Below are 23,870 nucleotides of genomic sequence, written 5' to 3'. Positions count from 1 at the left end.
AGAGCAATTTCTCTGATGCAAAGAACTCATAAAGGTCACAAGAGGTCAAAATAGATTTAACACTGTGCATTCCTATTTGAAATTCCTGGGTTTATTTTGTAAATCTTGTTTGTATACTAAACAGTGCTAATAAGCATGGCAGCCTGTGGCACACTTGAAAGGATCTCAAGGCACCCCAGGGTGCTGTGGTCTCCCTGGTTGAGACCCACTGGTCTAGAAGCAGCAGATGATTCTTCAATATAACATGTATTACATACCCTAAATGCATCCATAAGATCAGGCTGCTCCATAAGCTTGGGAAAAGTTGCTAAAATAGGATTACTAATTAAATCTGAAATGGAAAAGCAGCATACAGATTTTGTTACGATTCATAATATTTTTAGATAAGACTACAGGAACATTAAAAATGGCTTACAGAAGCATTTGATGATTTTGTATACCACTACATTCTCTCATAGTTTCTAACAGCCCTAGAATAGAAACAACTGCAAATGTGCTGCTACTCAGGCACCAACTTTGTTTTTTGCTGGTGGGTGCTTGCAGCACAGAAACTAACCCACGTAAAAACAGCACTTTACTTTTAACTCAGCGCGTTCCCCTGCTGAGCCCCATGCATGCCCAGAAGAGGCGTTAAAGCTCTGCAGCATCTGGCTCTTTAGTGGGGCTTTTTTGGCACTTTTATCTAATAGCTGATTGAATCAGCTTTAGCTAAAAGCACCAAAGCCCTGCTGAAGCGCTTGATCTTTACAGACACTGCAGAGCTGTGTTGAAGTTACACACTGCTTCTTCCCATAAAGTGAATTTTTTTATTTTTAACATCTGCAAGCACTGGTCTGTGGGTGCTAATTTTTTTCAGTGGTTGTTTGAGCCCCACGGCATGCATGAAGTTGGTGCCTACGTGCTGCTATTTCCATATTGTAAAAGTGAAGATCTCAAGGTGCAGGAAACATTAGCAGCTTAATATTATCCAAATATTCCTGGAAAGTAAAACAAAACTAAACTGCTTTTTCTAAGAGTCTAAAAACTCTGTGAACTGATTTTTTTGAGGAATTTTAGTTAACTCAAAATACATAAATACCTTTGACATAAACCTGATTATCATGCATTTTATTTTGGTTTTCCCATACACAGAAGTATATAATGAGAATCCAACAGACGAAAACAGAATCTATACAGAAACAAGGTGCAAATGCTTAGTGAAGGAAATTAACTCTTAGAACAGCTTTCAAAGGGCTATGATGGAGTCTCCATTACTTGAAATCTTTAAAATTAATGTTCACTCTTTTTCAAAAAGACACCATATAGCTCAAACAGAAGTTACAATCATTCTAAAAAAATTAGAGAATGAAGTTCTTTGATCCATATTAGTCAGGCAATAAAACTAGATGATCAGAAGGACTCTTCTGACCTTAACAATCTATCATTTTTCAGTTTATGGTTTTATTAAATAAAATGAGAGCATGCACATCACAAAAACTGAAAAAAATCCTGATTTTCCAATGTACTAAGTGTGGAGATTAACTTCGGTGAAAGATGTGATGGTAGTTATAGCTTTAGGTACCTTTGAAAACTGAAACTACTATTTAAGTGCCTAGCTATGGACTGAAATTGTTAGCTTAAGTATTCTGGTAAGTGCAGATTCAAAGTCTTTTACTATAGAAGCAGACCATGCATTATTTCAAAAGCCTAATACAGAGACACAGGAGAAAGATCAAGGAATGTTCAGACAGTATCATTTTGCAGTATGAAAAACTATCAACCCACTACACAATGACTGCGAGTTGTAATTTTTTGTATTTCTGTAATGATTGTAACAATAGGCACATTAAGAAAAAAGGTGTGTGGTGATGGTTATGTTTTTAAAAGGATGAATCTAAACCTGTATCTTGCTTTGTTCTTTCCACAGCTGAATGTAAACCTTAAGAGTTCCTCCACTCCTCCTCTGCCTATCTCCACAATTGACAAAATACGCCTAACTCCACAACTGACAAAATATGGGGAAAATTATTAGTCTTAAATATAGAAACACTTACCTGATCTCTTGTGGAAAGCATAAAAATGTACTCATTAAAAATTAACAAGCAAAACATTTGATCTTGGCAGTTAAGAGGAACTTAGAAATGTTTACAAGAACTGAGAAAAAGCCTCCTCTGAGGGCAAATTCCATGCATTGTCGTGCCATATACTACGAAGACACACATTTGGGATCAACAAAGCATGACGTAGTAATTTTGAGGTGAGCTGGAAACAATGGAGGAACAACAGGTTGATTCTAAATTATGAGAAACAAGTATTGTGAATTCCTCAGTGAATGGTATATGAATACAAACATTACAGTATTCATACAGTATTCACTTGCGTGCTTTCTTGAAAAGTTGCTTCACTGAAAACATTTCATTCATATATCACTGAAAACAAAATTTGATTTGTAATGTTTGCCTTCCATTATGGGAATTTAAGTCAAATATGAAACTCATCTGACACAAGTTAAAGTGTTACAAAACTGAATATAAAGCTAATCTTGAGCAGATGAGAATGACAATTAGGGACTCTTACAGAGTGACTTGAGCAGAATGGGTTTCATTTAACTTCCATGGAAAAAATGCAAATAATATTTCTTCAAACTGAATGCATATAATATGTATGCAGTCCATAGATATGAGACAACATATGTAGTATTACATCAAACAGAAAGAAATGGAACACAGATCTTTCTTAAACTGGAACTCATGAAAGTTGTCTTAGACTGGGGAGAAAGTGCCGATCAGGGACAGATTTTTTCCAAGGCAAGAACCTGATTTAAACCCTACTTATGGGAGAAATTGGAGAGAATGAAATAAATGTGCTTTAAAGGTCTGATTCTTCTCCTAATGTAGGCAACAACAAAACACACATTGATTACAATGGGGCTTGATCAAACCCTTCTTACTAAGTTAGTTTATATAGCAATTGTTGCTAGTCAGATTTAGAGCCTTGGCTAGGTTTAATTTTTATAATGTCATCCTAGCTGGCTGGGCTATGTTGTGTTGTGAATATATATTACCTCTTTTTAGGAGAGAAAATTACTTGCTATAACTCAGGACATAAGAGTGTATTGTTTTCTGCTAAGGCAAAACACCTGGAAATTCTGGAAGCATTTTCTTACTGAATAAACTACAGGGTGGCACCATGGGATGCCTATACACAAGCAGGGAGGGTGCTCCAGTGCACTGTAATTACAGTGTGCCAGAGCAGACTTGACTGAGTCTTATGTATCAGCATCCCTGTGCTTCAGAATGGTGATGGGGGGTGCTTTCTATGAGCTTTAGATAAAGCGCCCCACCACCATTTTGAAGTGCAGGGACACACACTGATACATGAGATGCTCCAGGTGGTCTAATTAAAGCACTTCCCCCACCCAACTCCCAGAGCACATGCATAAATGCCCTTAGAAATTAAGTGGCTCAGAGCTTCTATAGGAAACATGGTATTTTGTCAGATGCTATGAATGGATTTAGTAGCATCTAACAAAGTCGGTTGTTTTCTACAAAAGCTCATGCCTTTCTGAACCAGTTAGCTAGCTTCTAAGGTGTTACCCTCCCATATCTTCTACCTGACTTCAGACCAACATGGCTAACCACTTATTTCTGCCACAAGTACTTTCAAGTACTTGGAAGCAAAGGACAAAAACACTCCCATTTTTCCCCTGGCACTATTATTCATACAAACATAAGAACTGCCACACTGGTTAAGATGAAAGGTCTATCTAACCCAGTATGCTTTCTTTGCAAGTAGCAAGTAGAATATGCCTTTGAGAAATAATTAACCAGAATAACTCACAATATTGACTTCTCATAATTTGCCACAATAACAATTCTTACCAGCACTCTGCGCGCTTATTCTGTCCTTCAGGAGCACATCACCAAGAATTTGTCGATAAAGTATCAAGAGGTGAATGTAGCACATGCTGCCAATCAATGTTTCTGGTAGCAGACTATAAGAGAAATACAAGGTTGTGTATCTATTCAAAACAGCTCATGGAAAGCAATCCTGTGAACCTGAATAGGTATTACAACCACATCAATGTACATGAATAAATATCTATTGGAAGTAATAACAGATGCAATAAGCCAGAAGTGTGTAGATATACTCTCTTTCATAAAGAGTGTGTGAAGTACTTCTGTGTTACTGATGAAAAAGACATTTAGAAGACAGAAAATGAAGCTAACCAAAGGTGTTCTTAATCCGAGCAACTAAACAGCAGAACAGTCATTAAAATATCAATTTAGTGTTAGATATTTTCCAGAGAGGAACAGAATTTAAATCCTAGGAAGGCCCTTGGAGTGCCATTTACACTTAAAGAACATGAAACTTCTTCAAAGGAAGTGTGACCGTCGGGCTAGCGGAGGGGGAGGGAGCACCCCCTTCGGAACAGCGTCCCGGGGGGAAGGGTGGTGCTATCCCCCTGGGTCCGGAGCAGATGTAAGATAATCAGGTCCCCGCCCTGGTTCTCGCCCGCCACGACTTGTTGTAAGGTTCAGTGGGACGGCTCCTGATTCTCCGTAGCCCGGGGTCCCCGACGGTCACGTTGCGGGGCTCCGCCACCCCTTAACACCCCGGCCTTACGCCTCCTGGGATTTCCCGTGGGCAAGTCCCCGGCCCTCGCCTGGGGTGCCCCGGTGATGCTTCTCACCGGGTCCCCTGTCCAGGGTAAAAACCTAGCCGGCGGGCACCCCGCTTCCGGCCTGGGTCCTTCTGGGTTCCCCCTTTCGGTACTGGCCCGCTGGTGTCCGGCGTTGGTCCAGGCGCTCACGGTGCCCCGTCGGGGTCCTCCCAGGTCCCAGCGCCGACTCCCGATCCGCAAACTCCGGGCGCCGTCGGGTCGCAGTCCCAGTACTCCCCGTCGCTGGAACCTTCGGCGTCCGGGCCGGTCCGCCACTCCCCGCACTGGGTTCGGGGTCCGGCTGCCGCCGCTGCCCTACCCCCCAATGGGGTAAGTAGCCCCTCCCCGTCGGCGTCTGCGCTCCCGCCGGGTGCAGGTCCCCTTGCCGTCTCCTCTTCTGGGCTCCCTGTCTCCGCGGCAGGGAATCCCCCCTTCGGGCTCCTCCTCCCGGGTGCGTCCCGGCCGGCTGATTTTATTGCCGGCTCCCGGCCACCGGCACGGGCGCCGGCTTCCGGCGTAAACAAGCGGCGGATGTCCCGCTCGGGCTCCGCCGCCTCCGCGGGCGAGCCCCGCCCCGTCCCCCTGGGACAGGAAGTCATTGGCAAAAATCCCAATGATTACAACAAGATGGGATCAAACATTCATGACCAAGTTAGTTTATGTAGCAACTACAGCAATACTGCCCATCTAAATTCAGATCCTGTCTTTAAAGTTTTTAAAGATGTTTAATCAGTGAAATAAGGCATAAATTATTTGCAAATATTAAAAGCAACCATGTATACTGTGGAGCAGCTGGCTGAGGCACAAGGGTTGCCTTCTGGCCAGCTCCACACTGAAGCAACCTGTGCTCCAGCCAACTGTGCACAAAAAAATTAGTCAACTGCGCAGTAAATATCTCATGTAGATGTGCCCAATGCAAAGGGAAATGATCTCTATACTATTAGCAGAGGTACCTCTACGGGTATGTTTATATCATGCCCTGGCATTCCCAGGGAATGTTGTCTTCAAACACGCTCTGTCTGCCCACTCCCAGTCTCCAGCAGAGCAGAGAGCTCCTCAGGGTGGCTTCATTACCTCATTCCCAGGTATGGCATCGGCAAGCAGAAGGTTGGGGTGGGCTCAACAGTGATGGTTGCAGGTGTATGAAGAATGCAGTGCAGACATCCTAAGGCAGCCACATCTGATGGTTTACATTTTGCCACTCTTTCTTCATTCAAGTCATTCCTATTCTTGAGGGTAGGTCTACACTACAAACTGGAAGTGCAACTGCCTCATATGGTTTAATGTAACTACACTAGGTACCAGTAGCAGGTACTGGAGTGGCAGCAACACACGTTGTTTCAACCAACCTCGGACCCTTGGTCAAGGCAGCTGACCCATGCTGTCGCTGCTATTAGTATCCAATGTGGTCAGATTAAACCTAGCACGGGTATATTTAAATGAAATGCAGTTATACCTCTGATTGTAGCAGATGTAGCCCTATATACCTCCACAGAAACTGTACTAGGAGAGGGGATCTCATCTTGAGATAGAAATCACATGTGATAACTGACTATTAGCTAAAGAAATGAATTCTAAACTCATCTAATACTATAGGTCAGGGACAGGCAACTGTTTTGGCTGGAGGGCCACTTAATGAGTTTTGATAAGCTGTCGAAGGCTGCAAGGGTAGCCCTGCCCCTTGACAGGCACCCCGACGGCCACCATCTTGGGACTGGAAGTCCCACACCCTCACCTTCGACATTTGCTTCCAGAAGACCCTCCCCTTGCCCCTGGAAGTATGCTCTTTTTGGGAAGGTGGTTTGCCAGCTTGGAACTGGAAATTTTTATATATATATAAATGATTGCATGATAAGCTCAAAATGAAGTCTTACTCTTGTGTATTGTGGGGGATGGGGGCATGGGGTTTGTGTGTGTGGATGTGGGGGTATGTATGGAGGTAGGTGGGTGGGTATGGGGTTTGTGGGGAGCTATGTGGAAGGTGGCTGGGGGTGTGGGGTATGTGCGCATAGCAGTAAGAGGGGCTTCCCCCAGAGGCAGGTGTGTGTAGGTGGATGCGTTGTTTGTTGGGGGTGTGATTGTGTGTAGGGGAGGGTGCAGTTGTAAGGCTTCAGGGGGATGGTTTGTGGGTATTGTGGGGTTTGCCTGGGAGCCCCAGCATCCACCCCCACCCCACAAAAGCCCAGAGCCAATGAGCCCTGGCACCGCCCCAGCCCTACCTGTGCCTGCTCTGTACTGTGTAGCCGTGGCACATCCTGCTGCCCCTGGGCACACAGTGGGGGCTGGGGCACCTCTGCAGCTGGACTGCCTTTCTAGGCAGCCCAGACAGTGGCAGCTCCTTCCAGGTGCCACTGCCGCTGGCGCCAGCCCCACAGTACAGCTGGGGACCCACATGCGCAGCCCCGTACCTGCTCTGGACTCGCTCACCTGAGCTTAGCAGTAGCAGCAGGGCAGTGGCGGGGCAGAAACTGTTACCTGGTGTGGGTAAAAGCAGCCCCTCCCCCTCATAGCTGCCAGCACTCCTTGCTCCAGCTGCCCAGAGCCCATGTCACACTGGGCTGCCCTGTGTCTCTGCCACCTCTTGGCTGCCCAGCAGGGCAACGGTAACAGTGCAGAGTAGCCACTGGGCAGCCCAGAGGTGACAGTGACCATGGCAGAGCATCTTTGGAGATAAAGCCTTCTCCCTAAGTTAACAAGTCTAATCTAAGTTTGCTGGGGGAGGGAGACCAAGTCTTGGGGTAAGTGGGAAAGTGAGCGACCTGGAGAAAGCATAAGCAGGAGGGGGCAACAGGGGGGGCCTTATCATTCTTCTTGAGAAAATAGGGCAATTGGCTAGTTACCTGAAGTGTCTGCACACAAATGCACAGAACCTGTGAAATAAGCAGGAGAAATTGGAAGTCCTCACAGTTCCAAAACTATGATGCGATTGGAATAGAGATGTGGTGGGATAGCTCACATGACTGGAGCGCTGTCATGGATAGGTATAAACTGTTCAGGAAGGACAGGTAGGGGAGAAGAAGGGGAGGAGTTGCGCTGTATGTAAAAGAGCTGTATGATTGCTCAGAGCTCCAGTTTGGAATTGGAGACAGGCCTGTTGAAAGTCTCTGGGTTAAGTTTACAGGGGAGAACAATAAGGGGGATGCTGTGGTGGGGGTCTGCTATAGAGGAGGATGAGGTGGATGAGGCTTGGTTCAAACAGCTAGTGGAAGTTTCCCAATTACAGGCCCTGGTTCACGTGGGGAACTTCAATCACCCTGATGTGCTGGGAGGGCAATACAGCAGTGAGCAGGCAATCCAGGAAGTTTTTGGAGAGTGTTGGGGACAACTTCCTGGTGCAAGTGCTGGAGAGGCTACCTAGGAGCCATGCTCTTGACCTGCTGCTCATAAACAGGGAAGAATTGTGGGGAATGTAGACGCGGATGGCAACTTGGGCAGCAGCAACCATGAGATGACTGACTTCAGGGTCCTGACGAAATGAAGGAAGAAGAGCAGCAGAGAAAGGATCCGGGACTTTAGAAAAGCAGACTTCAATACGCTTGGGGTACTGATGAGCAGGATTTCCTGGGAGGCCCATCTGAGGGGAAAAGGAGTCCAGGGATGCTGGCTGTATTTTAAAGAAACCTTACTGAGGGCTCAGGAATGAATCATCCTGATATGCAGGAAGACTAGGAAGAATGGCAGGTGACCAGCCTGGCTTAGCAGGGAATGCTTCAGTGAGCTAACGCAGAAAATGGAAGCTTACAAAAAATGGAAACTTGGACAAATGACTAGGGAGGAGTATAAGAGCACTGCTTGAACATGGAATGAAATCAGGAAGGCCAAAGTGCAACTAGAGTTGCAGCTACCAAGGAACATGAAGAGTAACAAGAAGGGTTTCTATAAGTATACAGGCAGTCCTTGACTTAGGACTTTGAGTTATGACAAATGGCACTTGCAACCTTTATAAATTTATACTGTTTCAAAGTTCTGATGCCGGTTTCGACTTTACAACGGTTGACACAGCTGCCTCCAGCTGTTAAGTCCCTTGTGGGGGGGGGGGGAGGGGGGAAGAAAGGGGCATGGGGGAGCAAATAAATGCCCCCGCAGTGAGGGAAGGATTGGGGTTGGGGCAAGCATTGCCCAGCCGGGGTGAGGGGGCGCAGGAAAAGGGTGGGGTATGCGTCCCTGGATTGAGGGAGGAGGGGGGCAGGCCCAGCGCTGCACTTTGGGCAGGCAGTGGAAGGTGCTGGGAGTGGGGGCTATGCTCTCCTCCCGTTCACCCAGCTGGGGCGGGGCAGAGCCGCTGCGCTGCCTCTGGAAAAGTGGCATGCAGCAGTGAGAGCTGCCCAGGCCTCCCCACTGCTCCCAGACAAGCAGCTGTTTTGTCCCACACCTTCCTGCCCCACCCCAGCTGGGCGAACAGCGGCAGGGCAAGGGGGGGGGTGTGCCTCCAGAATGGGGTGGGCAGCAGAGTGGGGGCTATGGAGGGGCTGCAGCCACCCTAAAATTTGCCACAGGCCCCCCAGAGCCTCCACCACCCACCTGGAACACAACCCAGTGCAGCCCCAGCCCCACCCACCCCAATCCTGAGGCACACGCTTCCCCATGCCCCGCCACCGCTCATCCAGCTGGGGCAGGGCAGGGGGGGTACGGGACAAAACTGCTGCTGGTCCGGAAGGTGCAGGGAGGCCGGAGCGGCTCCTGCTGCTGCTCACCATTTGTCCAGAGGCAGTGCAGCGGCTCTGCCCTGCCCCAGCTGGGCGAGTGGCAGGAGAGCATAGCCCCCGCTCCCAGCACCTTCTGCTGCCTGCACAGAACACAGCACAGTACAGCCCTGGCCCCACCTGCCCTGCACAGATCCAAGGGCACACACCCCTCCCTCCCTTCCCATGCCCTCCCAAAGGAGTCGTGGGAGCAGAAGTGAATGCCGCTGGATGACCCGCTCCTAGACCGTTGTTGCCCAGTGGCAGGAGCCATCCTACCCCCTCCCTGTACCCCTCCACCCCAGCTGGGCAACACTTGCCCCAATCCCTCCCAGCCCCAATCCCTCCCTCACTGCGGGGGTGTTGATCTGCTCCCCCACGCCCCTTCCCTCCCCCTCTCCTCACCACAACAGACTTACCAGCTGAAGTCAGCTGTGTTGAGCATTGTAAAGGAACCGACCCCCCTTTTATAACATTGTTACTATGGGAAAATTGGTTCCGAGTTATGACATTTTGACTTAAGACACTGTATTCAGGAACCAATTACGTCATAAGTCTGCTCACTGCCTGTATCAACAAGAGGAAGATCAGGGAATGTGTGGGTCCCTTACTGAATGGGGGAGGCAATATAGCGACAGAGGATGCAGAAAAGGCTGAAGTACTCAATGCTTTTTTATCCTCAGTCTTCACAAGCAAAAGTTTGGGGAGGAGGCGAGCAGCCAACAGTGCTGAAAGAACAGGTATGGGACGATGCAGAAAAACAGGACGTGTACAAATCCACAGGGCCAAATTCAATGCACCCAAGAGCGCTGAGAGAGTTGGGAGATGTGACTGCAGGACCACTGGCCATCATCTTGGAAAAACTGTAGCAATACGGAGAGGTCCCGGATGACTGGAAACAGGCAAATATAGTACCCTTCTTCTCTTTCTTAAAGATGGAAGAAGATCTGGAAGACCACAGACCTGTCAGCCTAACCTCAGTCCCTAGAAAGATCAAGCAGCAGTTCATCAAGGAATCCATTCCTAAGCACTTGGAGGAAAAGGAGCAATTAGGAACAGTGATTAGGAACAGAAAAATAAAAACAAAGATCAACATTTGAGCAAAATTTAAAATGGAGCTACTGTACAAATTATCACAGTCAAAATTATCACTTTATTTTAGCACATATGAAATACTTACTTGAGGATATCTTTAGATTGTGTGCTTAGTGACCGCAGTTTCACAAAAAGTTGAGGCTGTTTCTTCAGTGTTATCATCTGATGAAATATACTATCACTTGCTAAAGAAACAGATACAAGAGTATGAAATATGACATTTTGAAGGGAGACTATTATTCAATAACAAAACTTTGTTTTGCCACATGCATATTTAAATGTGCAAAGTTTCCAGCTTTGCTCTTTAGGAATAATTTTAAGACTTTGAAACGAGTAAAAACTGACTGCTATTTTATTTCAATTAAAATTTGTTTAAAGTTAGGAACCTCTTAAATTACCATCTCATAGGAGAGGCAAGGATTTTTGTGGTGACATCTTTTATTGTACCAAATTGGAAGGGATATAGACAAGGTTTCAGGTACAAAGTACCTTTTCTCAAGTCAGGTCATCAGACCTGATGAAAGGTACTTTGTATTCAAAACTTGTTTATATTATTCCCAACACTACAGTTGATTCAATAAAAGATATGACCCATAAAAAACTCTCTCATTTTTCCTGCACCATCACAACTACAATATCACTCCAAATCTACCATCTCACAAGGGCATCTGCATAATTTTGAGATTAGGCCATCATGTACCAAATTATTCTTCCAGTTCATTTTTAATACAAGTGCAGCCCTCCTTAGGATGTGCATCTCTCATGAGTGAGATGTTGCAGGGTTTGTGATCATCTAAGAAGTAAAACCCTGTACTGACCAATGAAACTTTTCAGTAGAAGTGGACATTTATTTTTAAGACTGTTAAGGTCTGGAATAGCCTGCCATTGGAGGTGGTTCAGGCACCTACATTGAACACCTTCAAGAGTAAATTAAATGCTTATCTTGCTGGGATCCTATGACCCCAACAACTTCCTGCCCTTTGGGTGGGGGGCTGGACTCGATCTTCTGAGGTCCCTTTCAGCCCTAATGTCTATGAATCTATGACTCATAACCCTTAACAGATGAGAGGGGAAACAGAAAACGAGACAGAACAAACTGAGGCAAAGAAGAGTATGCTATTATTTTGGAGGAGTCAAGGGAAGTAAAACCTGTCCACAGTCCACAAAAATGTACATCCCTAAAAAATGGGGTTTTTCTCAGGCTGAGGAAGATCACAGTAGGCACCTTTTGCTTAAAATACAGGCAGCAAATAACTTAGACCAATTTAGGGTGAAATTTTATTTACAGAAACAAGTGATGAAAATCCCTAATAGCACACTGTAGTGCTCAAACACCCACCTGCATGTACACATGAACACTGTAAAATCCATGATAAGTAACCTAAAATTATTTTTAATGGGCATCTATACAGGTGCTCCAGGGAGGAGGGGAAAGACATTTTAATTAGAGTGGCTCTGAAAGCCACTCTAATCAAAGCGCCCACAGCACAGGGGTGCTTTAACTAAAGTTTTGACAAGCTTTAGTTAAAGCACTCCCATTGCCATTTTAAAACGTGGGGACGCTAACCACACAATGTGGAGGCTGCTAAACTAATTGAGTCTGCTCTGACACAGAGCTCCATCACATGTATAGGTACCCAGTATTGCTAAATTAAAATCAAGAAAGACTACATAAACATTGAAATGAGCATGAACAATTGAGTCTTGAAAAATATCCTTAAGCCTCAAACATTAGAAAAGATGGAAATCTTAAATCAGAGTAAGATTAACATTGATAAGCAAGTCTGGTGTCAGTCAGAATTAAGAACCAATTCTCTCATGCCAATACATGCACATAACTGAAATAGAAACTCACTCTTAACTGGCATGCAAACAATCTTTCCCAGTCCTTTGTTTGTGTTACTACTTCTAGGAATAAAGTGATGCAGATTGGGTTGTGCCTTCTACTCCTAAAGACTATTTAAAATGATTGGTCTGTGAAAGCTGATTTGTGATACTTGGTATAAAAAAGTATGCCACTTACTGAGGTGATCATATTTTGAGAGCTGAAGCCATGTATGGATAATGCAGATTATCATCAAATAAAGTGGCAGTTTTACCTTTTATTATCCTCTTGCCACATTTGTTCTATTTGAAATAGAGAAAGTACTACATTTCTCTCTGAAACACAGTACTATAGATGCTATAGGAAACAGTAATAGTATATTGGCATAAATTAGGGTTAATAACAAGTTGTAATAATATCAATCTATTTAATGTTTATGAATGTACAACAACTTATCCAACTGCAGTTTACCACAAGGGAGCTGAAAGTCCAGAAGAGTTCCAGGTTCCGTTCAAATCAAAAACTATTTGTAGTCCTACAAGGTCCCATGTATTACCTACTTGTATTAGATAAATAAAATGTTATAAAACATGTATGAACTCATACCTCTTCTTGATATGGAAGGGTCCACCTCAACACCTCTCTCATAGGGAGTACCACCGTTCAAAAGTAGCTCTAAAGTTCTGTTAAAAAAGGATACATTTTAACATCATACTAGGAGAAAGGAAAAACAGTAGCAGCAGTTTTCTCAAAAAAAAGGAAAAAGAAGCAAAGATTTTTTTTTTGACAGATACTCCAGGTCTTATGACTAATAAATTTAAAGATCTTGTTTTGCTTAATCACTCAACCTTTGAAACTCAAGAAGCAAGTCTGAAATTCCTCTTTTATCAGGCAATTAATCACATTTTGAAATACTTACTAGCAGTGATTCACAAATGTAATTCCAATAACTGTTTACAATGAAAAACAGCACATATTTCATTTAAAATTAGATCATGTCTTTCCAAAACTTCTACCCATTCAAACTTGAAAATTCCACTGTTTATATTTCTCGATTTACAAAGAATATTTCATCCTGAAGCTAGACCCATAGCTTCAACTGTATAGATACTAGGGGTGTGCGAAATGGGCTGTATTTGATTCCTATTCCACTTTGGCTCGAATCAGGGACAGTGACTGGATTAGTGGATTCAGGTCACTGCCCCCAATTCGGTTCAGCCGAATCTGAAAACTTAGTACTGATTCAAAGAATTAGCTATTCAGCCATAGACACAGCTTTAAATGTTTTTTCTACATACCTCGAGGTACTGCAATGGTGGGGTGGATGGAGCACCCCACAGGAGCGCAGGCTCGCCCCCATGTGCTTGGTGGCAAACTGGGAAGTGGACCAGAAGTACTTTCGGTCCACTTCAGGATCCGCCAGGGTGTGCATGTGGGCCCCCCTCAAATCCCCCCGGCTCAGCAATTGGCCATGGGGGGACCCCAGGTGCCCATCTCAGACACAGGCGGCACCAGTTGCTGAGCCAGAAATGGACTGGAAGTGCTTCTGGTTCACTTACGGGTCTGCTGCCAAGCATGCTGGGGAACACCCTCATGCTCCTGTGGGACACTCCATCTGCCCCACCATCACAGCATTCACGAGCTGCCTGGTACCTTGAGGTATGTAGAAAAAACATTTAAAGCTGCGTCCATGTCCAAATCGCTGAATCTTTCCAAATCAATTCAGAGGGTTCTGATTTGATTCGGAGAGATTAAAGGGTTTCCTGATTCAATACAGATTCGGAGATTCGGCCACCGAATTGGGCTGGATCTCCACCAAATCGAATCAGGGACCGAAGCTTTGCACAGCTCTACTAGATACTATATCAGTTTCAGAAGCTACTGTCACTAGATGGATTAGAGCCCATGTTTGTTAGAAGGGTCATCGATACTGTGGCACATAAAAAAAAAATTACTGCAAAAGAAATTACCTTGGGCACCTATACATGAGCAGCAATGTGTTGTAATTACCATGCTCCAGCAGCCTTCAGCATCTCATGCATCACCATCCCCACACTTAAAAATGGCACTGGGGCTGCTCATCAAATGAGCTTTAGATAAAGTGCCCTTACTGCCATTCTTAAGCGCAGGGATGCTGATACACTAGATGCTCCAGGTGCTTTAGTTAGAGTGGTTCTTGGAGCTGCTCTAATTAAACCGCTGCCCACCCCCCCACCTGGACCACGTGTATAAGCACCCCATGTGTTCAAGATTTTAACAGACCAACTGGACACACCTCAGTCCAGAACTCAAAACTTAGTACTCTCCTTTGATGAATGTTCTTACACAACCATTCATTTTTTTCTTAACTAGTATGACTTACATTCTACCCCTCCTCATTTTACAATTACTGGAGGTATATTTGTATTCCAATTCCTCTACATCAGGCCATTTATTACCATTATTTAATAATATGCACGCTGGATGCAGTCACATGTATCGCTTTGGAATAACTTCTCTAGAAGCAGCAGCAGAGGACAGGGCTGCTCAATACATGAGACCTCTGAAGAGTGGCTTGCTCTGAGACTGAATCAATAACTCAGCAATTCTGACATCTACCTCAGAATTGTAACCCGTGACAGAAAGATGGGCAATGTGGCAAGAGAGAACTTTTTTCTTCATAATGTGCTATCTTTTTATCAATAAAGAACAGTGATGGAGCAGACACTGACTCAATAGTAAAAAATAAATAAAAACCCAAAGTTACTCCATCATTACCCTATTTTATACCATTTATCAAGCCCGGGTATAATATTTATCAGAGGAAGTAGAAATGAAATTGATCATTAATGATGCATTCCTTGTGCACAGATGGAAAATGAACATCTAAAGATAAAGACTTTTTTCTAAAAAAATACTTCAAACCAATTAGAACTGTAGTCTGGCTAGTTTGTGCCAGGTCAACAAAGCTCCCTATATTTTATAGCCCTTTTTTAGTTAGTGTGACTTCTCAAACCGCCTATAGAAGGAACACATAATAAATTACTAGTTTTCAGTTCTAACACCATTCCACTTAACTATTCCATTAGCATGTCCTTTGAAAAAATCTGACAAACTTAAAAAGATGTGATATAGTGAGAAAGGAATTCAATGACAGGCAATATCCATGGGCTGAGCCCACTAAATATAAAAACAGAAGAGAGAATGTCAGAAAGTTATCACTAAATTTGATAGTCATTTTTGTCTTGCATCCTTTTTTCATAGAGGCAATATTCAATATTTATAGCAGTAGCTGCTGGGCAACACCATTTATATTAGAATGGGGCCTTAATTCAAAATGGTTTCATATCTCACCCATCCTTTTAGGCTTCCTGCAATTTTGGAAAAGAAAGACAAGGTACGTGTATTAATGTGAAAGTGAAAGGATGCCACTGTTGGTAATGCCATCTACAGATGTGTTTTGTTTGTACTGTTCTACTCTTAGAAACTTCTAGTGACTCCTTCATTTGGAAACAGCATTTTAAATCAATGCAATTGAGAGCAAGTGGACATGACATAATCATTTAGAGGTAATCTACATCCCAAAAGCAGCATTAGCTGGGTCCCAGAAGCAGCATTAGGGTTTTCTTTAGCACAGCACCCTATCTAGGCTAATGGCTCTGCTTCTCAGAAAAACTAATGGTAATTTCTAAGGTAGCACAGCACCCTATCTAGGCTAATGGCTCTGCTTCTCAGAAAAACTAATGGTAATTTCTAAGGTATCATGCTGCCCTAGCTGGTTCAGAGAGACATGAGTTTCATAGGCAACAACCTATTTGCAACCTGATAAATTAAGTTGTTGCCTACAAAAGCTCATACCCCCTGAACCAGTAGATATATGCAATGTAGATATACCACCTTCTCTCAGAGAGACTAGTGAATTTACAGCACTGGAGTACAGCTGCATATGTTATTGGAACCAAAACACTTTACACATACATTAAAACCAAGATAAATACATTACAACAGATTACAGAGCAGTTAGGCATTAAAATGGCCAGGTTACTCAGACAACCAATGATAATTTTATTCTCAATTTGAAGCAATCATGTGCCTGGAATCATAGAGGCTTACATCCAAAGTTAACCCTCTGTCTTGATTCAATTTGTTCATGTAATGAGCTATATTAGCTCTCACCAAGTGGTGGTTAAGAAGTTCACTTACCCTGAGTGCACAGAACATGGCATTTTGATAAATATTTTCTTGTTATTTTAAAATTAGGAGCTGCATTGGAAGGCTAACTAGATGGACAAAACATTCCATTTCATTCTGTAATAGGTAAGGCCCCGTGTCACACTTTTCTTGCAGCAGTGAGTTCTAGTCTTGGCCAGTTGCTGTGCATACAGTGAATTTCCTACCATTCAGCAGCCTACTGGTCTAGTGAACATACAGCATAAGCAAATACACAGTCATGAGATGAGCCGTCATCTCTCAGCATCCAGGGCCAGCCTCGCAAAGGCTTCTTGAGTATTAAGTCTTATCTCAGATCTGAATTTATAGTCAGGAAGCATAAGGCAGAAACCAGTGCATGGGAGAGATGTGTTCAGAGAGACCAACATGTCACAACCAACAGACTGCAGCGTTCTTAACTAGTTACCTTTTCACAGAGCTTGGTTTCACAACTAGTAAAGAAAATGAGTTGCAATCAATCTATCTTAGAAGTCAGCAATGCATGGTCATTGTGACCTGGTCAGAGTAAAAAACATGGATACAGTCTCTTCTGGCCTCTTCTGATGTCCCACAGTGCCAAAAGAGTATCCAACTTTTTACCACCATGTTGTCTAACGCTGCTCAGAGTAAGCACAGAGATCAAAATGCCAGAGTAAGCAAGCAAGCAGTGAGGTCAGAATGTCAGTGCCCCATCTATATTAGTAATAAAAACCTGAAGAACAGCTCATCCATCTTGAATAAGGATAAGGTCCTGTGGAAAAATACCATAGGTGATCACGCCCAAAAATCCACAGTGATGCATATACACAGGGGCATAGTAGCACCATAGCTAGCTCCTCTGACAATACATGTGGTATAGAATGAGACAAGGGTTCTGTAGAAATCTTGGGACTGGTCTATGATCATATAGCTAGAGGGACAGCAGAATAAAATGGACACTGCTAGCTAAAAGTCTGACAAGCTCAAGAGGCTAGTCGGTCAGGGCCTCAGGGACCATGACCCCAGGGAGATGGGAGTTCAAGAAGAGTGGTTGCTTCTCAAGGAAGCGATCCTCAGTGCACAAGCTAAATCTATTCCAACACGGAGGAAAGGCAGCAAGAAGGCACAGCAGCCCCCCTGGCTCTCCAGAGACCTAGCAGACCTACTGTGGCTAAAAAGGAAAGCCTACAAAGGATGGAGGACGGGATTCACCTCCAAGGAGGATTACTCCGCACTGGTCCGGTCCTGCAGGGAGCAAACCAGGAAAGCCAAGGCTGCAACTGAACTCCAACTAGCTTCAGGCATCAAGGACAACAAAAAGTCCTTTTTCAGATATGTGGGGAGCCGGAGGAAAAGCAAGGGCAATGTTGGACCCCTGCTAAACCAGATGGGGTAACTGGCAACTGACGCCCAGGAAAAAGCCAACCTATTAAATAGGTACTTTGCGTCAGTCTTTCATCAGTCACACGGGATGCCCATGCCTGCTATGGGACAGGGAAATCTGGGTGAAGGGGATCCCCTACCCTCCGTCAATGCTGACCTCGTGAAGGAACACCTTGAGAAGCTGGATACCTTCAAGTCAGCCAGCCCTGACAACCTGCACCCCAGGGTACTCAAGGAGCTGGCGAGCGTCATAGCCCAGCCCCTGGCACGGATCGTTGAAAACTCCTGGCGCTCTGGTGTAGTGCCCGAAGACTGGAAGAAGGCCAATGTGGTGCCGATCTTCAAGAAAGGGAGGAGAGTGGATCCGGCTAACTACAGGCCCATTAGCCTGACTTCTATCCTGGGGAAGATCTTAGAAAAGTTTATTAAGGAGGCCATCCTTGAGGGACTGGCCCAGGCTAACATTCTAAGGGACAGCCAGCACGGGTTTGTTGCGGGTAGGTCTTGTTTGACCAATCTCATTTCCTTCTATGACCAGGTGACCTATCACCTGGACCAGGGAGAAGAGATTGATGTCATATATCTTGACTTCAAAAAAGCTTTTGATCTGGTATCCCATGATCACCTCTTGGCCAAACTGACCAGTTGTGGCCTTGGCTCCACCACGATCCGCTGGCTGGGAAATTGGCTTCGTGGTCGGACCCAGAGGATTGTGATTGATGGCAGTCACTCATCGTAGTGCCCTGTGACCAGTGGGGTCCCTCAAGGCTCTGTCCTGGGACCCATACTGTTCAACATCTTCATTAACGATGTGGACATTGGAGTTAGGAGTGGACTGGCCAAGTTCGCCGATGACACCAAACTTTGGGGCAAAGCATCCACGCCAGAAGATAGGCGGGTGATCCAGGCTGACCTGGACAAGCTCAGCAAATGGGCAGACGAGAACCTCATGGTGTTTAACACCGAAAAATGCAAGGTTCTCCACCTTGGGAGGAAAAACCTGCAGCACCCTTATAGGCTCGGCAGTGCTACGTTGGTTAGCACTACAGAAGAAAAAGACTTGGGGGTCGTCATTGACCACAAGATGAACATGAGCCTCCAATGCGATGCTGCGGCTAGTAAAGCGACCAAAAGATTCCACCACCGATCTGGGTGGCTTTACTACCCTCCTGGTGAGAAAGTTTTTTCTAATATCTAACCTAAACTTCCCATGCTATAACTTGAGACCATTGTTCCTTGCTCTCTCATCTGCCACCACTGAAAATAGTTTAGCTCCATCCTCTTTCAAACCTCCCTTCAGATAGTTGAAGGCTGCACTTAAGTCTCCTCTTTGTCTTCTCTTCTCCAGATTAAATAAGTCCAGTTCATAGATTCATAGATTTTAAGGGGTTGGAAGGGACCTTGAAAGATCATCATGTCTGGCCCCCTGCACCAGGCAGGAAAGACAACTGGGGTCAGGTGACCACAGCGAGGTGACTGGTCAGGCTCCTCTTGAAGATTTCCAGGGTAGGCGACTGCACCACCTCTGGAGGGAAGCTTATTTCACAGTCTGGACACCCTAACTGTGAAGAAGTTTTTCCTAATGTTGAGCTTGAAATGGTCTTCCAGGAGTTTGTGGCCATTACTTCTGGTTTTCCCCAAGGGTGCTCTGGTGAACACTTGTTCACCAAGCCCTTGATGTAGTCCCCTGATGTAGCAGTAGGCTGCTACCAAGTCCCCTCTCAGCTTTCTCTGTTTTAGGCTGAAGAGTCCCAAGTCCCTTAGCCTTTCTTCATATGGCTTGCCTTGCAAGTCTCTGTTCATACAGGTGGCCCTCCTCTGGATTTTCTCAAGCTTTACCACATCCTTGTTGAAGTACGGTGCCCAGAACTGGACGCAGTACTCCAGCTGCGGAGTACAGCAGAAGAATCACTTCCTTGGTTTTGCTGAAGATGCATCGATTGATACATGCCGGAGTATTATTTGCCCTGACGGCTTCAGTGTTGCACTGCCGGCTCATATTCATCCAGTGGGTAATTATTACCCCCAGGTCCCTTTCATTCATGGAGTTAGTCAGTTTGAACCTCTACTTCTGTCAGCCTCTCCTCATAAATCATGTCCCCCAGACCCCTAACCATTTTTGTTGCCCTCAATTGGGCTCTCTCCACTTCGTCCACATCCTTTCTGTAGTGGGGAGCCCAAAACCGGACACAATACTCCAGATGTGGCCTCACCAGTGCCAAACAAAGGGAAAGAATCACTTCCCTCAATCTGCTGGCAATGCTTCTATTAATGCAGCCCGGTACGCTGTTAGCCTTCCTGGCAACAAGGCACACTGCTGGCTCATATTCAGCTTATTGTTCACTGTAACCCCCAGGCCCTCTTCTGCAGAGGTGCTGCTTAGCCAGTCGGTCCCCAGGTTGTACCAGTGCATGGGATTATTTCAGCCTAAGTGCTGGACTTTGAACTTGTCCTTATTGAACCTCATGAGATTTCTTTTGGTCCAATTCTCCAATTTCTCTGGGTCTCTCTGAATTCTAACCCTTCCATCCCCTCCAGCATAAAGGTAAGCGTGTGTTCTCTTCCAGGTTGGTGAACCTCCTTCGGCGGGCTTTAAACTAGGCTCGTCGGGGGAGGGGGAAGATGAGGGCGGAGGAGACGATGACATACCAGGCCCAGCAACAGCCAGCGAGCCCAGACCAATGGTCAAAACGGAGAAACAGGTAAGCGATAGGGGACGGGGCATTGCTGAGACTAGGGGGTCAGTGGGCACAACCGCTGAAGGCCTCAAATGCCTCTACACGAATGCTCGAAGTATGGGGAAGAAGCAGGAGGAACTCGCCCTCCTCCTAGCTGTCACCAGCCCTGACATAGTAGGGATCACAGAAACGTGGTGGGACTCATCGCATGACTGGGCGGTGAGTGTCAAGGGCTATAGGCTATACAGGAAGGACAGGATAGGAAGGAAAGGTGGAGGAGTAGCACTCTACATCAAGGAGGAATATACTTCCTCGTTAATTAGCATGGGGGTAGAGGGGGGGCACTCTGAGGTGCTCTGGGTTAGAGTAAAAGGCAGTCCAGGGGAGAGAGACTTAACGGTGGGAGTCTACTATAGACCTCCCAACCAGGGAGAAGAGCTCGACCTGGAATTCTTAGGTCAGCTTACAGAGGCAGTGAGGGCTAAGGATGTGGTCATCATGGGGGACCTAAACTTCCCAGACATCTGCTGGGAGGAGCAGTCAGCCAAGTCTGATCGCTCACGTCGGTTCTTAGCCAGACTGCAGGACCTCCATCTAACCCAGGAGGTGCACAGCCCCACCAGGGGAGACGCCTTGTTGGACCTAGTGCTGGCCACGGGTGATGACCTGGTGAGGGGGCTGCGGGTGATGGGCCACCTGGGAGACAGTGATCATCGCTTGCTGGAATTCACCATCCAGCGTAAGGTGGCAAAGGGCTGCAGCAAGGCAACAGCCCTAGACTTTAGGAGGGCTGACTTCAACAAGCTAAGGAGGATAGTTGGGGAAGCGCTGAGGACCCAGAGGGGAAGGGAATCAGATGTCGAAGGTGAGTGGTTGCTCCTTAAGGAGACGATCCTCCATGCCCAAAGGGAGGTAATCCCAACAAGGGTCAAAGGGAGCAGGAGGGCACATAAACCCCCATGGCTCACTAAGAGCATCCGGGAATGTCTCCTTGCTAAAAGGGAGGCATATACCCAATGGAGAGATGGGGTCATCGCCAAGAAGGACTATGTTATAGTCGCCCGAGGATGTAGGGGGGCAGTCAGGAGGGCCAAGGCAGAGTTGGAGATAGGACTAGCTTCCCGGATTAAGGACAATAAGAAGTCCTTCTTCAAATACATAGGGGGTAAAAAGAGGGTCCCGGGTAATGTGGGGCCCCTGCAGGACACGATGGGCAACTTAGTCATCACGCCAGATGACAAAGCTAACATATTTAACGATTTCTTTGCCTCTGTCTTCCTAAGTAGGGACCAGTTCAGCCACCTCCCTGCTGGGCCCCCCTCGGGCCCCGAGAGAGACACGCCTGGGCCAAGGGTTAGCGAGGAGTTAGTTAGGGTACTTCTGGAGAAGCTGGACGTGTTCAAGTCCGCTGGTCCGGACGATCTTCACCCTAGGGTTCTACAGGAACTGGCTGAGGTCATTGCGGGACCCCTGGCACGGCTCTATGAGCACTCGTGGTGCTCTGGCGAGGTGCCGGAGGACTGGAAGAGGGCCAATGTGGTCCCTATCTTCAAAAAGGGAAAAAAAGAGGACCCGGGAAATTACAGGCCAGTTAGTCTGACCTCAATCCCGGGTAAGCTCTTTGAAAAAATTATCCTGGCACACATCCAGGAGGGCCTTGCGGGGGAATGCATGCTCAGGGGCAACCAACATGGGTTTATCAGTGGCAGGTCTTGTCAGACCAACCTGGTGGCCTTTTACGATCAGGTCACCAAATCATTAGACGCAGGGGTTGCTGTGGATGTAGTCTTTTTGGACTTCCGGAAGGCTTTCGACACTGTCTCTCACCCTGTCCTCATCAAAAAGCTGAGAGACTGTGGTGTCGATGCCCACACGGTCAAATGGGTCGCCAACTGGTTGGAGGGCCGCACCCAGAGGGTGGTAGTGGATGGGTTCTTCTCGACCTGGAAGGATGTGGGCAGTGGGGTTCCGCAGGGCTCGGTCCTCGGGCCTGCACTGTTCAACATCTTCATCAGTGACTTGGATGAGGGGGTAGAAAGCACCCTGTTCAAGTTTGCTGATGACACTAAGATGTGGGGGGATGTGGGTGCACTAGAATCTACTACTCCCCCAAGAGAAGGCTAAGGGGGGACCTTGTGGCCTGCTACAAACTGGTCAGGGGGGATCAGCAGGTATTGGGGGAGTCTGTTCCCCCGTGCGCTGCCAGGAGTGACCAGGAATAACGGTCACAAACTGGCGGAGGGTAAGTTTAGATTAGATATTAGGAGGCGCTACTTCACAGTCAGGGTGGCTAGGGCCTGGAACCAGCTTCCAGGGGAAGTGGTGCAGGCTCCGAGCCTGGGGATTTTTAAAAGGAAGTTAGATGAGCACCTTGCCGGGGTCATCTGACCCCGGTGCTCTTTCCTGCTAAGGCAGGGGGTCGGACTAGATGATCTACCTTCCATCCAGATACTGGTGAAGATACTGAATACAACCAGCTCCAGGACTAACCCTGGGGCACTCCACTTGATACCAGCTGCCAATTAGACATCAAGACACTGATTACTGCCCTTTGAACCTGACGATCCAGGCAGTTTTCTATCCATCTTATAGTCCGTTCATCTAACCCATACTTCATTCCTTTTTGTGTTTCCAAACTTTGGTAGTGTTCAGGTGATGTTGTTGCTGTGATTGTCCAGGAAATACACAAAAGGCAAATATTCGTGTGGGTGATATCATGCAGGTGGTTTAATAAAAGATATAATTTCTATACTTTAACATGCTAATGAAAACAAGATTTTAAAAAATAATAATAGTACTACCCTGCCACATTCAAGTCCAAGCACAAATGCATTAAGAAACTACATACTGCATTGAACTAACTGATTTTCACTGTTCAGAGTCAGGTGAGAAATGCAAAAAACAAATCAAAAAAGCATAATCAGTGTCTCATAAATTGTCTTTTCATATTTTCCCACTGAATCTAATGTATTCTTAGCAATGTAAGGAAGAAACTTCATCTTGGAAATGAACATTTAAAACAGTGTTATTCATGGGCAAACTAAACCTACATTTCCAATATCTGAATGCATAACCTTGGCATTTGAGGGACTGGGAAATGAGGATAAGAACATTCTGAAAAGAAGTTTCATGACACTCGACTATTGGAATCCCAATAGCTACATTTCAGATTTCAGTGTTCATAATAACCCTGCAGCAGGAATTTTACATAAAATGTCAGTGAAGGTATGGGACTAAAAAAAAAGATAAAAGCAAAACATTAATCATACTCGGATCAAAAAGAAAATACAGCCAACTTACTTGGAAGAAACTGGAATTCCACTCGAGTCAAATAGTTTTAAAAATGTCCAACCACAGCTTAACTCTCCTCTTTCACCAGTTGACTAGAAAGTGAAAAA

General features: G+C 45.7%; 1 protein-coding gene across 5 annotated transcripts in view; it reads right to left on the bottom strand.

Moving 5' to 3' along the window:
- NPHP1 (nephrocystin 1) overlaps positions 1–23,870 on the bottom strand; it is a 65,668-nt gene that overhangs the window by 13,325 nt on the left and 28,473 nt on the right. For 3 of the 5 annotated variants that reach the window (XM_090053363.1, XM_090053372.1, XM_090053354.1), the window contains 5 exons: positions 23,773–23,855; positions 12,851–12,927; positions 10,505–10,604; positions 3,861–3,973; positions 258–331 (listed from right to left, as the gene is read on the bottom strand). In XM_090053363.1, the coding sequence (XP_089909489.1) occupies positions 258–331; positions 3,861–3,973; positions 10,505–10,604; positions 12,851–12,927; positions 23,773–23,855 (447 nt within the window). The remainder of the gene's footprint in view (positions 1–257; positions 332–3,860; positions 3,974–10,504; positions 10,605–12,850; positions 12,928–23,772; positions 23,856–23,870) is intronic. The other 2 variants (XM_090053389.1, XM_090053380.1) reach the window with 1 other exon arrangement.

Source organism: Crocodylus siamensis, chromosome 1, assembly GCF_052110815.1.
Source record: "Crocodylus siamensis isolate JL-2025a chromosome 1, ASM5211081v1, whole genome shotgun sequence".
NCBI lineage: Eukaryota > Metazoa > Chordata > Crocodylia > Crocodylidae > Crocodylus > Crocodylus siamensis.
This window is presented reverse-complemented; position numbering and strand designations above follow the sequence as displayed.